General features: G+C 33.1%; 1 protein-coding gene across 1 annotated transcript in view; it reads right to left on the reverse strand.

The window, feature by feature from the left end:
• Positions 1 to 2653: 2653 nt before the first annotated feature.
• Positions 2654 to 14829, reverse strand: part of LOC129224010 (protein mago nashi homolog) — a 22695-nt gene continuing 10519 nt past the window's right edge. Inside the window, exons 4-5 of the mRNA XM_054858405.1 lie at positions 10805 to 10887; positions 2654 to 3085 (exon numbers count right to left, since the gene is read on the reverse strand). Of these exons, the coding sequence (XP_054714380.1) occupies positions 2986 to 3085; positions 10805 to 10887 (183 nt within the window). The 3' untranslated portion in view covers positions 2654 to 2985. The remainder of the gene's footprint in view (positions 3086 to 10804; positions 10888 to 14829) is intronic.

Here is a 14829-nt window from a genome sequence, read left to right on the forward strand (position 1 = left end):
GTAAAAAACGGGAAATCGGGAGATGGAAGCAAATAACGGGAGTCTCCCGTTAGAAACAGTAGAGTTGGCAAGTATGATATGGGATAAGAAATGATAGGAGCATATTGTGATAAATTAGTTCAGGGCAATTAGGAAAAAAAGCTAAACTTTACTGGCAGCCAATTGATAAAGGAGCAAAACTAGTAAATGCAGATGAAAAGTATGGAATTTATTTTTGAAAACGCAAATATATTAGTAGGAAAAAAGTGAATTGGGCACCAATCAAAAGGGGCCTCTAGTGGTGACGTTGACCTAATTTTCATTGCGTTAAGATGTTACTATTGCTGATAGTAACGAAAATATGTGTAGTATGTAAATACATGTTAAAATTGATATTAATTTGTAAAGCTAAAACTACCTATTATTAAATTAGTTTAATTTTTATTTAAATAAAACTCAAATCCATATTCAATATATTACATGTACATGGCATGTAGGGGTGAAAATATCCAAACTGTATAACACTAATCTGTCTATAATGATTTTTTTTTTTAGTCCCAGCAGCATCGTTGTAGACAGGTTTTACTGTAAATAAAAAGTAATGCAAGTTTTTGTTCTCTCCTTTATCATACATGTGCTTGAAAATCCACCCTCACTTTTTATGCAGCATGAATAGTTAAAAGTTATAAATATGGTTCCCACTCCAAAATGGGAATGGAAATCAAAATAGAGCTCTTTATTTTATTGTCCAAGTTTGGCGTTTTCTTTGGGTTCTTTGTAAATCACAAGATTTTCGTACTTTATGTAGTATTGGGGTTTATACCTGGTTCTTGGAGATCTAAGTACCAAATAGGCAAATACAAAAATTATCAAATTAAACGAAAAATTAGGACTCCAGCATAAATGCATGTTATGAGGAAAAATGCAAAATTCAGGGTGATTTTGAGGAGCATTTTGCTATTTTGAATGGATTAGGTATATGATTTTGAAGCCTATCAAAAGAATCTAACTTAGATTAAAATAACAAAAAAATCATCAGGCTCTATTCAGTAAAAACTTAGTGATCTACCATGTTTGTTTTGTTTTTTTCGTGATAGAATATTGTTTAAGTTCAGTATTCAGGTGCTCTCAAAACTTGCAACGTTTTGTGCACAAAGCGATTAAAAAGCAGTGCTTTTGGTCTGATCCTGATTTTTCGCTTTGTGAGGTTGGCAACTGTTTTATGAGTCAAGAAGATGCTGCACGGGGGAGGGGTATGAAAACCTTTAATACAAGGGCCTGCATTAATCCCCCCCCCCCCCCCGCACTAATAAAAATACACAAACGTTTTTATTGGATATCTTGAAATCCCCTGATTTCCAAAACAGAGTTGAAAACATTCAGTTTTTTTGTCTGTAAAGCAGCATTTCCAGTTCAGCAAATAATTTCAGTTGCAAATATAATTTTAAATTTTTGCGATATGCTATAAACCAGCGGTAGGCTACCAGTCGATTGCGATCGACCGGTTAATCTCGAGTCTGTTTTCAGTCGATCACAGCAACATTCTGAACCTTGTTAATTTTTTTGTGAGAGTGCCATTAATAAACATTATTTTCTGGGAAAAACTCAGGCTCAACATCTGAATCAAAAGGATTTTGAAATTTTTTTAGATCTTTTTTAAATCTCTGAAAGGGCAACCAATTTGAATATTCAAAGAAAAAAAGTCCTTTTTGTTCTTGAGAAAAATGTCCGCAAAAGTTAGTACGGATTTGCAGATAAAACTTGATATGAATGTCTCATAAATTTTTGAGCAAGGAAAACATTATTTTATCTGTGGCGCAGTGAGGAGAAACCAGCCACCACCCAGTGAAGTCGAACCTGTTGTTTACCCAACTTGGAAAGTAGATCGGCAGTTAATTTAGGTTGCTGATCGCTGCTATAAACTGTACTACATCTTTAATTTCCTTTGAACTCGCTGGTATTTTTTCTGCATATCAAGAATATTGAAACTACATTATAAATATTAAACAAATAATGCAAAATTTTCAAGGTCCTTTAATTTTTTAATAGGTCCTTAAGTACTTATTTTTTTGTTTCGGAAAGATTAAAAATTGATTCCTTATTAAGTTCTATGCTGCCGTGGGCAGGTAAATGGCACTATCTACAGAAATGAGTTTATTGAGATATTTGAAGAAACTCATTTTAGATTCAATACTAAGGATATGGAAATGTCAAAATTACTCTTTTTTTTTTGCGGGCACCAAATAAGCAAGCTTTAACATACAATAAATGACAAAAATGCAAAAAAAGAAAAATATGCAGTTATTGCCCTTTACCCGCCCACAGCAGTATTTATTCTCTTATTTCTTCTCTCTTTTGTTTAAAACTAAAATTATGTCTTATCCTATAGTAAAGCACCCATTGTCATTTACAGTTACTTGGATTTTTCTAATGAACTACTTGAAAACGGAATTTTTTTTGAAATAGCATCAGTTAACTGGGGAAAAGGAGTAGAATGTTTCAATACTTTTACATTTATGTGTCTTTCACTTCGAATATTTATTTGTTCTATGTTATTGAACAATTAACAATAATAATGATCTACAAAACAAACCTTCATAAAATTAAGAATCACAAAAAACAGATCTCTTCATGCACAAGTTAGAAAATTATACATTTCTAATCAAACATAACCATTGCATTTCGTTTTTTTTAAATGATTTTGAGAATCCTTATTTTTCCCCATTTTCATATTCTCATAAAATAAACTCACAGTATCAAAGTCGATTTAACTCCAACACCATTAGAACCATTAATTTAGATGGAAAGCTTTCTCATACGTTTTTGAAAATTATCTTGATTTATAACTAGACACAAAATGCAATTTTCAATGACTATTAAAACTCAATGCATATAGAATATTTTGACACAAAAGTATTTATTTGAAAATTCTATGAAATATGAGAAATGAAAATGATAAAAGACCATCGTTTCACTGAAACATCAACTTCATGCACAGGACAAAATTTAAATAGGCTTGATCTTGAAATGCAGTCCTATGAGTGAGAAAACTAGACACTTCAAATCTTGGACAAGATAATAAAAGCAACGTAATCCATCTTGATCCCTATGAAAAAATGAGAGTTAAGTATTACATTTTAAAACCAAGGACGCTATCTTTTTGTGTAATTATTTGTCAGCACAAACATCCGACTTAAAATCATACACTAAGAAATAACATACAGGATATTCTGTTTTAACCTGCAAGACCTTTATTTTCGCAACCGTTAGTCCTAGATGTATACTTCCAATAGCAAATATGTTCAAAATCAGATGCAGAGTTAGATATTGAAAGCTTGAAGTAAAAATTAAAATAAGTCAAAAAATACAAAATTTAACTTTTTATACGGGCCCCAGGTCCTCAAATTTATATTTAGGGAAATAATCTCCATTGAAAAATAATTCCAACACAAAAAGTTTTAAATTAGTATGATCAATATTCACCAAAATATAAAACGCAGTGATTTGTGACTTACCTTTTCACTCGCCGTCAATAAAACCTTTTGGGGGAAAATATAGCAGTTAACAAGTGTTGAAAAATTATATGTGTGCATCGAGTGTGTTTTTCAAATTGTTCAAGGTTTTGTAGTGTGTTTTTGCATATCATGGCATAACATTTTCATTTATTTTTTAATAGCAATGAAAAATATGAATTCCTTGTTTTTCTTACCTTGACGACCTGTCATTCTTTTGAAACGGAAATAAGTTACAATCTCATCTTCTGTATGGTCCCTTAAAACTTTAAACTGGAATATGTCCTTGAGTTTTGGTCGCACAACTGTCAAGTTTTTTGTGATAGTAATATTTTTCAATGGAGAGAATTTCCCTAAATATTAGTTGGGGGACCTAGGGCTCGTATAAAAAGTTAAATTTTGTATTTTTTGACTCATTTTTATGTTTGCTTCAAACTTTCAATATCTTAACTCTGCATCTGATTTTGAACATTTTTGCAATTGGAAGTATACATCTGGGACTAACGGATGCAAAAATAAATGTCTTGCAGGTTAAAACGGAACACTCTGTATGTAGAACAAATAAATAACTTATAACAGCAGATGCTGCCATAACTTTGTTCTTTCTAAACAACTTTTCTAACTTTTTGAAGGTTTTTAAATCACTTTGGAACAATACATTTCATTAAGTTTGACATAAATAAATACAGTAGAGCAGGGTTTAAAAATTCTTTAGCAAAAAAGCTAAAACTGTTTAAAAGTCTTGAGCAAAATGCTAAAATTTCAGCCTTGACATCCTTGAAGAAATAAATGCACAATAGGTAATATTTTTTTAAAGTTTCAAATGAAAAATTCAGAAAAAAAAAGCATAATGCCCATTAAGACGAAATATTGTTGAACTGAATAGCAGTTTATACATGTTAAGAGATTTATAAATAAGACTAACTACCAAACGGCACGACCTTGAGGTTCACGGATCTGGACGAAATTCCGGATTTAGATCAATTCCCACTAGATATGAGCCGAGATAAAGCGGTTTGACTGCACAGGCCCTAGTTCGGCTGTAACGGGGGTCCAAAGCAATGGTTTTTCACTTGAAATCAGGGTTGGCCGGATTGGACCCAATTGGGTTGGACCCAATGGGTTTTTTTGAAAAAACCCATTTAAAAAAACCCATTATTTAGTCCACTTTTGGGTTTTTTAAAATTTTTGTAGAAGTTTTTAAAAAAATTAATTAATTTAAGTACTTACACAATTTAAACTTCTTTTTTATTTGTTCTTACCACACACAATAGACATAAAAAATGAATTTTGAACTTTAATAGTATTTCTTAACTCTTAACGGCATTAAAAAATACTTCAAGATTTTAAATAAATGTATTTAACTTTTTTCTTTAACTGGTCAATAAATAACTCAAATTATCTTGACTAAGCCATGTAACGTCTGATTTTCTCAGTATTTGTAGATTGTACAGAGGAAACTACTCTAGCTAGGCTTTCATGTGAATTATTTTCTGCAAACCAACACATCACAAATCTCGAATAAGCAAGGTATATTTTTTTTAGAAATTAACAGATTTTACAAACCGTCGGACAGAAAACAGAATAGGATGTACAGTATTTTCATTATCTTACGAAAAAGTTTAATATTTCTTACTCTGTACACAGAAATAAAAAAAACAGGCAACATAAAATTCAAAGAAATGTCTTGATTAAGCTGGAATTCAGTAAAAAGGGATTTTAACTACTTGAGGTTCTACAGTAGTTTTGCATGACAAAATGAAATACAATAAAGTAAAATGCAAAAAAAAAAAAAAAGGAATTAAAAACAAACCATAGATTTTATCACTCGAGAAGTAATTTTGCCCTAACTGTTGGTAATCATGGAAACCAAAAAATCTGAAACTTCACCATTCTTGGGTTTTGTCGTCTTTTTTTACTTTTCTTCAGAAAACGCTGAATTTTCCAGCTTTTTTTACCCCAAGACAATTTTTGTGCTTTGCCCATATACTTACGCTACAATATGCTACAAACACCCCACATTTTCCCTAAAAAAAGACAAAAAAACCCTCATTTCTTTTTTAAAAAACCCAGCTTTAGTTGGGTTTTTTTGGGTTTTATTTAAAAAAACCCTGGGTCCATGGGTTTTATTAAAAAAACCCGGGTTTTTGCCAACCCTGCTTGAAATTAACCTTTCTTTTACTCTTTTCATGATATTGCATTGCAGTATCTCCCAACTGATGCATTCACAGGATAGAGCAAATTTCACCACCCCCTACGTTGCACTAACAAGAGACGTGACAGATAAGGAGTGCAAATACTGTACCAAAGTTTCAAATTCCAGAGAAAGCGCTATTGCAGTTCCTGAGCCAGACAAGCAAATTTAAGACCTCCTTGCAGCCGAACTAGAGCCTATGCACTCCAACTATTTCACCTGGGATCATATCTAGTACGAATTGACCTAGATCCAGAATTTTATCCAGATTCTCGACTCTCAAGTTTTTGCCGTCTGATCCACACTGATTTGCAGGCCTCCTGAATTGCAATGGCATTTTCATTGGAATTCGAAACTTTGGGACATCTACCCTCTCAAGACTTTCGGCGTCTCTTGTCAGTACAACGAAGGGGGGAGGGGGAGATTTATTCTATGTTGTGAATGCATTTAATTGGCTCTTACTGCAATGCAAATGCAAGAAAAACGTTAAAAAAAGTATTATTTCAAAGGAAAAATCATTGCTTTTCTGGACTAAAATAACAACTTTGGACCCCGCTGCAGTCGAACTAGGGTCTATGCTAGGGCCGCTTTACATGGGTTCATATCTAGTGCGAACTGACCTAAATCCAGAATTTCATCCAGATCTGTGACCCTCAAGGTTGTGCCGTTTGGAGTAAGTTCAATATCACAAAGCTTGCTTCCTCTCTTGGATGGTGCATCTTTTTTCCTCCCCCCTTTTTCTTATTACCGTATTTTCCTGCGTATAATCTGCGGATTATCTGCTAAAAAAGGCAAAGTTTATGAGGTGCGGATTATACGCAGCCGCGGATTATCTGTGATTTTTTCCCCCCTTAACACCAACGCATTGAACCTCAATATTTTTACAGTACGATTCATCGATCGAGACCGTACGCCGACTGAATGTTGTTTATTTTACGAAGCGTGCATGTTCTTCTTCGCTGCCTGCCTGTATGTTGGTTATTTTACGTTGATTGAATGTTCCTCTTGGCGATTCAGGTCATGTAAAATAAGCAAGATTACAGTGAACTAGGTAGCCATTTGCACAAGATGAGACCGTTTGCTCCTTTGTCTTGACTGTTTGTTTTTCAAGTAATTAGCGTACAAAAATCAAGATTTCAAGAAGAAATCATTATATTTTAGATTATATTTCAGATTAATTTTAATTATGCCTTCAAAGTAATTACTTTTTCACGTTTTTAGTTTAGTTGCTCAAATGGTATGTTAAATTCAAACTTTATCTTTTTACATCGTATTATCCGCGGATTATACAAAGCTTTTTTTTCTTCAGGCCGATTTTAGGACCTGCGGATTATAGGCCGCCCGCAGATAGTACGTAGGAAAATACGGTATATTGGAGCAAAAATGCCTGGTTCCATTTTCGCATTTGGGATAGCATTTTTGCATTTTGCGAAAAATGCAACCATAGCAGAAACCCTGCTCCTGCAGTAGAGTCTTGAAAATAGAAAATACAATTGATAGTAAAGCTTCATCAGATTACTTAAAACTCGTATCATCCAGAAACTTCCCACTTTTATAACGACATAAGGACGTACAGTTTTTACTTGTTTCTCCAAAGAAAAGGAAATATTGTCTTCCCGAAAACTTGATACCTCCCATTACGAACTAAATTTTTATTTTGATTAACTCCGAAGGAAATTTGCCTTTATTTTCACGATTTCTTTAACTGTTCATGTCTAAACTTGTGAAGAGCCAAAAAAAAAAAAAAAAAAAATGCATTCTAACTATCTCCAACTCCATTTCAAAGAGTTTTGCTGTGACGTCTGAATGTATGTACGTACATGTCTTGCAGAACATGAAAACAGATCGCCGTAGAAGGTTAAAATTTCGTATATACAGCTCAAACAGTGTCAAGTTGTGCATATCTCTCTACCATTGCAAACAGGTGTTCGAAAACTGTTTACTTTTCTTGTGATAAAACAGTGTTAATTTCCTCATTTTTGTATCAAGTTATTATCCCCAAAGCATATCTCAATCCATCTCTAGTAGTCAATGAATATTTCATGCCACTTGGCAAGTAATATTGACATCAACCACTCAACACCTTTTCATTACTTTATTATACATAATGTAAAAATCTTCACATTGACAAAAAATTTTAATTTTAATAAAAATCACACTTTTATCTATTAAATATATCCTTAGAGTGTCAATAAGGCACCTTGAATCAATCGGAAACTCCGACTAAAGCTCAAAACTCGCGGTCGCCACTCGCCAAATGCGACCAATTTTCAAATTTTGGCGACCATTATTTTCACTTCAGTCGCCAATGTGGCTACCATTCGCCAATGCAACCTTCCCTGACCTATAGTCTTGACATATGACCATTCCCCAAATTCTTTTGTCCACTAAATGTTCGGCTATCGGATCGCCAGGAGTGAAGGAGGGGAGGGGGGGGGGGGGTATTGTCCTCTTTCTGATGTCTCTACGTCCATCATTAAAAAATTATTTTACCACGAAATTATTTTACTACGAATTTAATGTATTTTAAATATTATTATATTTATATGCAATTGTGGCTAATTGTGCTATATGTGTACTTGTTCTGAATAGAAACAAAAATCGCAATCACGACGGCGAATTCGTTACAAAACTTGCTATTTTGAAACCTCGGCTTTCTTTACACGCGATCGTAAAAATAGACAAATTTTATACACCAATTTAGTAAATTATGCTTTTTTGATCTTAAATTCATTTTTCAACTTTATTTCTCCTTGACAAATGGCTATTTCTTCATTTTGCGGTATTTTTAAACTACGCGTTTTCAAAATGACGTCGCGTTGTTAGTTTGTTCATTTTTACCAGTTAAGACAAAATTGTCCTTTCCAAAATAAATGAAAAGAATTAATCTTGTACATTTGGTTTACATATGAATAAACAAAAATTGCGCCTTTGAGTCAAAATGCACCGAGACCAGTAAAAACGATATTGCTAAAAAAATTCCTTTCCTTTTTAAAATATAAAACTTACTGAAGGAGAGGACATATCCGTTTATTTACTTTATTTCTCCTAAAAAAAATTGTTATTTTTAAGTTTCGCGGTAAATTTTCAAAATGGGACCGCGTTGTAGATTGTCCATTTTCACCAGTTAGAAGAGGAAAATGTCTGTTCCAAAATAAATAAACAGAAGTACAATCGTATTTATAAAACACATAAATAAAAAAAATGGCACCCTTGAGTCTAGAGAAGGTGGAAAGAAGACCGCTGAAACCCTTTTTTTCTTCTGCAGGATCTTTTCTTTCTTTTCGTTTAGTTTTATATTGTTTGCCTTTCTTTTATTTATTCATTTTTTGACACTCAGGCTCCGATTTTTATAAAATTTTGCATGCATTTGAAAAAGCAAAAAAATATTTTTGTAGAATCCCAAATGGTTTAGGTTTTACATTCTGTTCAAGTTTTTGGTATTTTGTTGTTTTCTTTATCAAAGAACTAACTCGTCTTTTAGTTGAAAGCTGTGATTTTTCTAGAAGTTTTGAAAGCTGAAAAATAATAATAATAATCTTCTTTATTTATTTTTTTATTGTGATGTGTTTTGCTTAAAGATAAATTAATGCAGATTATAGTTTGCAAATGATGTGTTAAATAATATCTGGGCAGGGGTGCCCCCCCCCCCAAGTTCAATTCCACCCCCTCCAAAAAATTTCCTCAACCCTCTTTTCCTTTTTTATTCTTTAACTCGCTTTTTATTTTATTTATTTATTTTTAATATTTTTTGCTCACTTATTTATTTTAATTATTATTTTATAAGAAAAGTTCTTTGCTACGCCAATGACATATACACACATACTAAATAAATAAATGGAATAAAATAATTTAAATTAAAATCAAGTTTGGCTATCATTCTTTGAGATTTGGCTACCATTTTGTGAGGATCTGGTAGCCATTGGCTACCAATTCAAAATTTGAGTTTTGAGGTATAACTCCGACCTCTGGGACTCTGATTTTCGAGATTTTATTGTATGATCATACCTTTCAACGGCTACAAAATTCCCATAGTTTCTACATAATTTAGTCAAATTCAAAATAAACAAATGTTTAAAATTCCAAAACTATAATTACAAAATGAGCTTAAATTTTATGACATCCATATTTGTAACAGGGTTTTTTTTTTTTTTTTTTTTTAAGTTGATTATGTTTATGTTTTGTCAATATATTCAAAAGCAAGATAGTCCTCCATCTTTGGATATCTCAATACTTCTGATCACTTAGCAGGCTAATAAAACAACACCTATAATAAATTAGGGGAATGCTTACCATGCTTTGACCCTTGTGTACTTTTAATTTCAATAAATGATCTTAATTTTTTTTTTATAAATTAGCGTTCGATAAATTACAAACGACTAGACATAGTTAACCTGCCTAACACAAAAATGCTTAACATGAAAATTCAATTACTTTTAACTCTTACTTATTTTTACTATTAACTCTTTGTCCTTTCTTAGCTTAACATTAATAGAGTTGCTTTTTAAACATACAAAATTGTCTGCTTTCTGAAGCACACTGATTCTTTTTTTTTTTTCTTCCAAGAGGAGAAAAACTGGTTACTGTAGTTGCTACTGATTTTGGGGTTGATAAATGCACTACTACACTTTTGAATTTGATAATAAGTGCATCTTAAAACACTGAATTATGCAAACATTGGTGAAGCTTTTGCAGTATGCTGCTATGCTAAGCAAAAAAGTCATATCTGCACTTTTTAACAAAATTGAGTTATTGTCACAAGGTGGTTCTTTATAACACATTTTACCTCAATTTTTTGGTCATTTGTGAAGGGGAAATATTTTTTAAAAAAAATCTGAAAAAGTAGAATCTGAATAAAAAATATGAAGGCATAAAATTTTAAAGGGCAGTTTATTTTTGAGCTCAGCTGCAGATACGACTTTTTTGCTTTGCCCGGCAGTATAGTTAATTTTACATGAAGTACGGAGGTATAGATCTTCAACCTATGTACCGACTAGTGTAAATTTCTTTTAAGTAGAAAAAAAGAAAGAAAACAGTTCATTCCTCTTAGTTAAGGGTTAAAACTTTTTCTACTACTTAATGGTATTTTTATAGACATTAAACTTATAAATGTACTTACTTGCTTTGGTTAACATCCACTAAAGATCCTATTTTTGAAGTAGTAAATGACACATGTTCATCACCCATCACTATTTCTAATTCCTGCAGATAAAATAAAATCTATTATTTTCAGACAACTTTCCACTGAAAAATTTTATTTCTTTTTAACACTCAATACCAATCAGTAATAAAACTTTTTACTTAATAACAGAAACAGATGATGAACTGGCAAAGATGTGGGTACTTTTATTTAAAAATAATAAAACTCAAAAATCAATACAGGGTGCGTACGGGCCATGAAAATCCTGGAAAGTCATGGGGGGAAAATAAGCAAATTTCAGACCTGGAAAAGTCATGGAAAATTGGAATTTTCATCCTAATTTATGGAAATTTATTTAAAGTCATGGAAAAATGTCCTGGGCAAAGAGAAAGTAACAGTAGCTAAAAGAGTATTAGAAATCTAGAGTGATTTAACAGTATTGCACTTATAAAAGCTTTAGAAACTGGAAATATGAGCAATCCCAAAAACAAATCTGAATTTTGAAATCTCATTGCATCCACTTCTGTAGCAGACGCTTTTTTTTTTTTTGCAATCTGCTTGGACATCACTTATTTTGAATATTCCATTATTTTTAACACTTCTAATATTTTATTTTCTCTAGTAGTGAACTTGTATGTTCTTGATTTTGCCATGTCCACTCAAAAACGCAATTCAAATGCATCCCAGTTCTTTTCAATCACTCGTAATAACTTTATCATTAAATGTATCCAAGTTTATCTTAATTTATTTAGGGTTTTAGAAAATTAAGATCTTTTGTCAAGCGATAGAATACAGAAATAGGAGAATTATAATACTCGCAAACAGTAGTGCCCAACATACGGCCCGCAAAACTAATCCATGGGACCCACTGCTATGTTCAATGTCAGGAATCAAACACTATGTTCTGGGTTTTCTAAACCTATTAATTTATATGCTTTTGAAAATGTGCAAATAAGTAAAAGTTTTGAAAATGTAATTTTAGTCTATCAAAGAGGATGTTTTGGGAGTGAGGAAGGTTCAGGGGCTCACTACGGAAATACTTTAATTTTGAACTCTGAGAAGCACAGTACCAAAACCTTACATTTCGAAGTTTTTTTTTGGCCTCCAGTAATATATTCAAAGTTAGTAGGATTCCATTCATTTTCTTTTCACGTCAAAGGAGCTGAATCGCCCCCCCCCCAAAAAAAAGTATGCCGCCCCACCCTAACTACACCGACTGTATGCGACAATTTAGATCATCAGTCACGTGCAATATGGGGCCATTTACAACCTATTTTACTGAAAGCAGCTGAGCCAAAACTGAATGTAACACACATTCATTGCTTATCCCCATTCATTGTCGTAGCCCAAGTTTCCAGTATCGGAACCATAAAACTATCTATGGGATGCAGAAGTTAGTACAGGTGTCCCTCGTATAGCACGGCACTTGTAGAACACGGTTTCGATATTACACGGTACCCAATTTTCGAAACACGGTTTCGATATTACACAGTACAAAACTTTAATTCAGAACTACAGGGTTTTGATGTAACACGAATTTATAAGAAAGAATTTAATTTTTGTTCAATACAATGTTAAAAAATGTATGATAACAACTGTAATAAGTTTTTACTTTGTTTTTATGAAAAGTTGTCTGTCTTGGGCTCAAAAGTTTGATTTCCCCACATAACACTAACTTTTAACTTTTAAATACATACTTTATTTTTCTCATCAGTGTTCTAAAAGCAAAAAGGTGAATATTATTTTGTTTCCAATGCATTGTAAGAAAATAACATTGGGATTAAACATAAGCTAAATTTGGCAAACGATAAATAAAAAATATAGTAGAAACAAAATATGAAATAAAATAAAATAGAATGATTCTATTTATTTTATTTTAAATTTTGTTTTGCTGTTGTTGCTCAGACGAACTTTATTGCTACAGAAAAGCTCAGATTTTTTTTTCTTATAGAGTGAGTGCGTTTTGTTCTTAGTACAGAAAGAAAAACGGATAAAGTTTTTTCTTGTGCATAAGTTTTAATTTGAGGTATGTAAAATAATTAAGTTTTATCATTTATAACAACTCTTATTTTTAAATCTGTGGGTCTTTGTATGTTCTGGTTCCTAGTTTTTATTTGTATATTCTATTGAGCCGAAATTTCAGCTATTATAAAATTTGTACCTTATGACTCGGTTTCAATATTAACACGGTACACATTCCTGGATTTACATTATTTCAAGGTCTCGTACAACATGGTTTTGATATAACACTGAACATGGTTTCGATATAACACGGTACACATTGACATGATTTATGATATGTACATGATTAATTAGGTTAAAAGATGAGTAAAAAAAAACATTTGTAAAAAAGTCTCGTATAACACGGTTTCGATACTACACGGAACGAATTAACCGTGATATACGAGGGATACCTGTACCCAAGTATTTTCAGCAAGTAAACTATACACAAATTTTCAATTCAACAGTTAGAGCAGTCCTACTCTATGGCAGCAATACATGGAAGCTAACTAGACAGCAAGAAAAAGAGCTCGATGCCTTTCAAACTAAAAGCCTGAGAAAAATATTAAACATATACTGGCCAAATAAAATATCGAATTCAGACCTGTACAAACGTACAAATAGCAAGCCGATAACCACACTGATAGAAAAGCACAGATGGTCATGTGTAGGACATGTTCTCAGAATGCAGACAACAGTCCCAACAAGAACTGCTCTCACGTGGACCCTTGATGGCAAGAGGAAGCGCAGGGGTCCAAAACTAACCTGGCGTCAGATGGCCATACAAGAAAGAAATGCCTTTGGTTGGCCAAGCTGGGGGAGTGCCATGGAGGAGGCATTAAACCTGTCGGGATGGAATGCCACGCTAGCTGCCTCATGCGCCACTAGGCGTTAAGAGAATCAAGTCAAGTCAAACTATGTTACATGGAACTTTACAGAACCAGGACATGGCAAAGGTCCTATCGATGGTGTCTAGGGAGTAGTGCTGGACGATATATCGATATACCGCTGAACACCGGTTTCATTACCATATCATGAAAACCGGTTTTTTGAAAACCGAACCCATAATATATCACGGCTGGCGGTATATCGTAAACGAAACCGGTGTCTTCGAATTTCGAATTCACCAACGCTGGAATCGGCTGCACGAAACCGGTTGAATTGCGATCTCTCCGACGGACGTTCGGTTCGACTTGCATGAAGATCGGCGATTCCCCTCCGAGACCTGCTGATTCAAAGACTACGCTCCCCCCCCCCTCTCTCTCCACCGCACGATCGCTTCCCGTCGCGGCGCGAACGGAGGAGTGTTACGTCATCGGTGCTTCGAGGGTGGATGGAGGGTGGGAGGGGACACGCCTAACGATACCGGTATTTGGTAGCAAGCTTCGTCGTTTCGAATTTCGGAGGAGATTCGAAGATTCGAATTTCGAACTTGTCGAAGCTGCTGAAACCGGTTTTTGCACCTTCGCGAGCTTCACCGAATTTATCACTAAGCTTTTATTTGGAACGGAACCGTTCATTTGGTTTTGTGGCGCTTTATTAGTTTTCTTTTCTCTGTTCTCCTTACTTTGTTGTTATCGTTATTGTTACATATTTTAAAATAATTATCGTTGTTTATTGTTCCTGTTGTTCTTTTTTTTAACTTTCTTCTTAGTTTATGCTTAGACCGTTTGATGCAATTTATATCACTATAAGTTATATATAGTTAAAACTTATTCTGACAGGGGTACTCACAGGGAGGGGAGGAGGGGGGTATAGCACGACTTGCGCCATCAAAAAAAAAAATTGGAGAAGGGGAGAGAGGATAATTTTTTTACTTATTTAATTTTTTGATTTATTTTTTATTTAAATTATTTATTTTGTTCTGTTTATATTTTATTTCATTTATTTATTTTGTTTGTGGGTGTGTGTCATTGGCGTAGCACACAGAACTTTTCTAATAAAATAATAATAATAAATCAATAATATATATAAAAATATTTAAAAAAAATAAATAAAAAGGA

This window comes from Uloborus diversus, chromosome 6, assembly GCF_026930045.1.
Source record: "Uloborus diversus isolate 005 chromosome 6, Udiv.v.3.1, whole genome shotgun sequence".
Lineage (NCBI taxonomy): Eukaryota > Metazoa > Arthropoda > Arachnida > Araneae > Uloboridae > Uloborus > Uloborus diversus.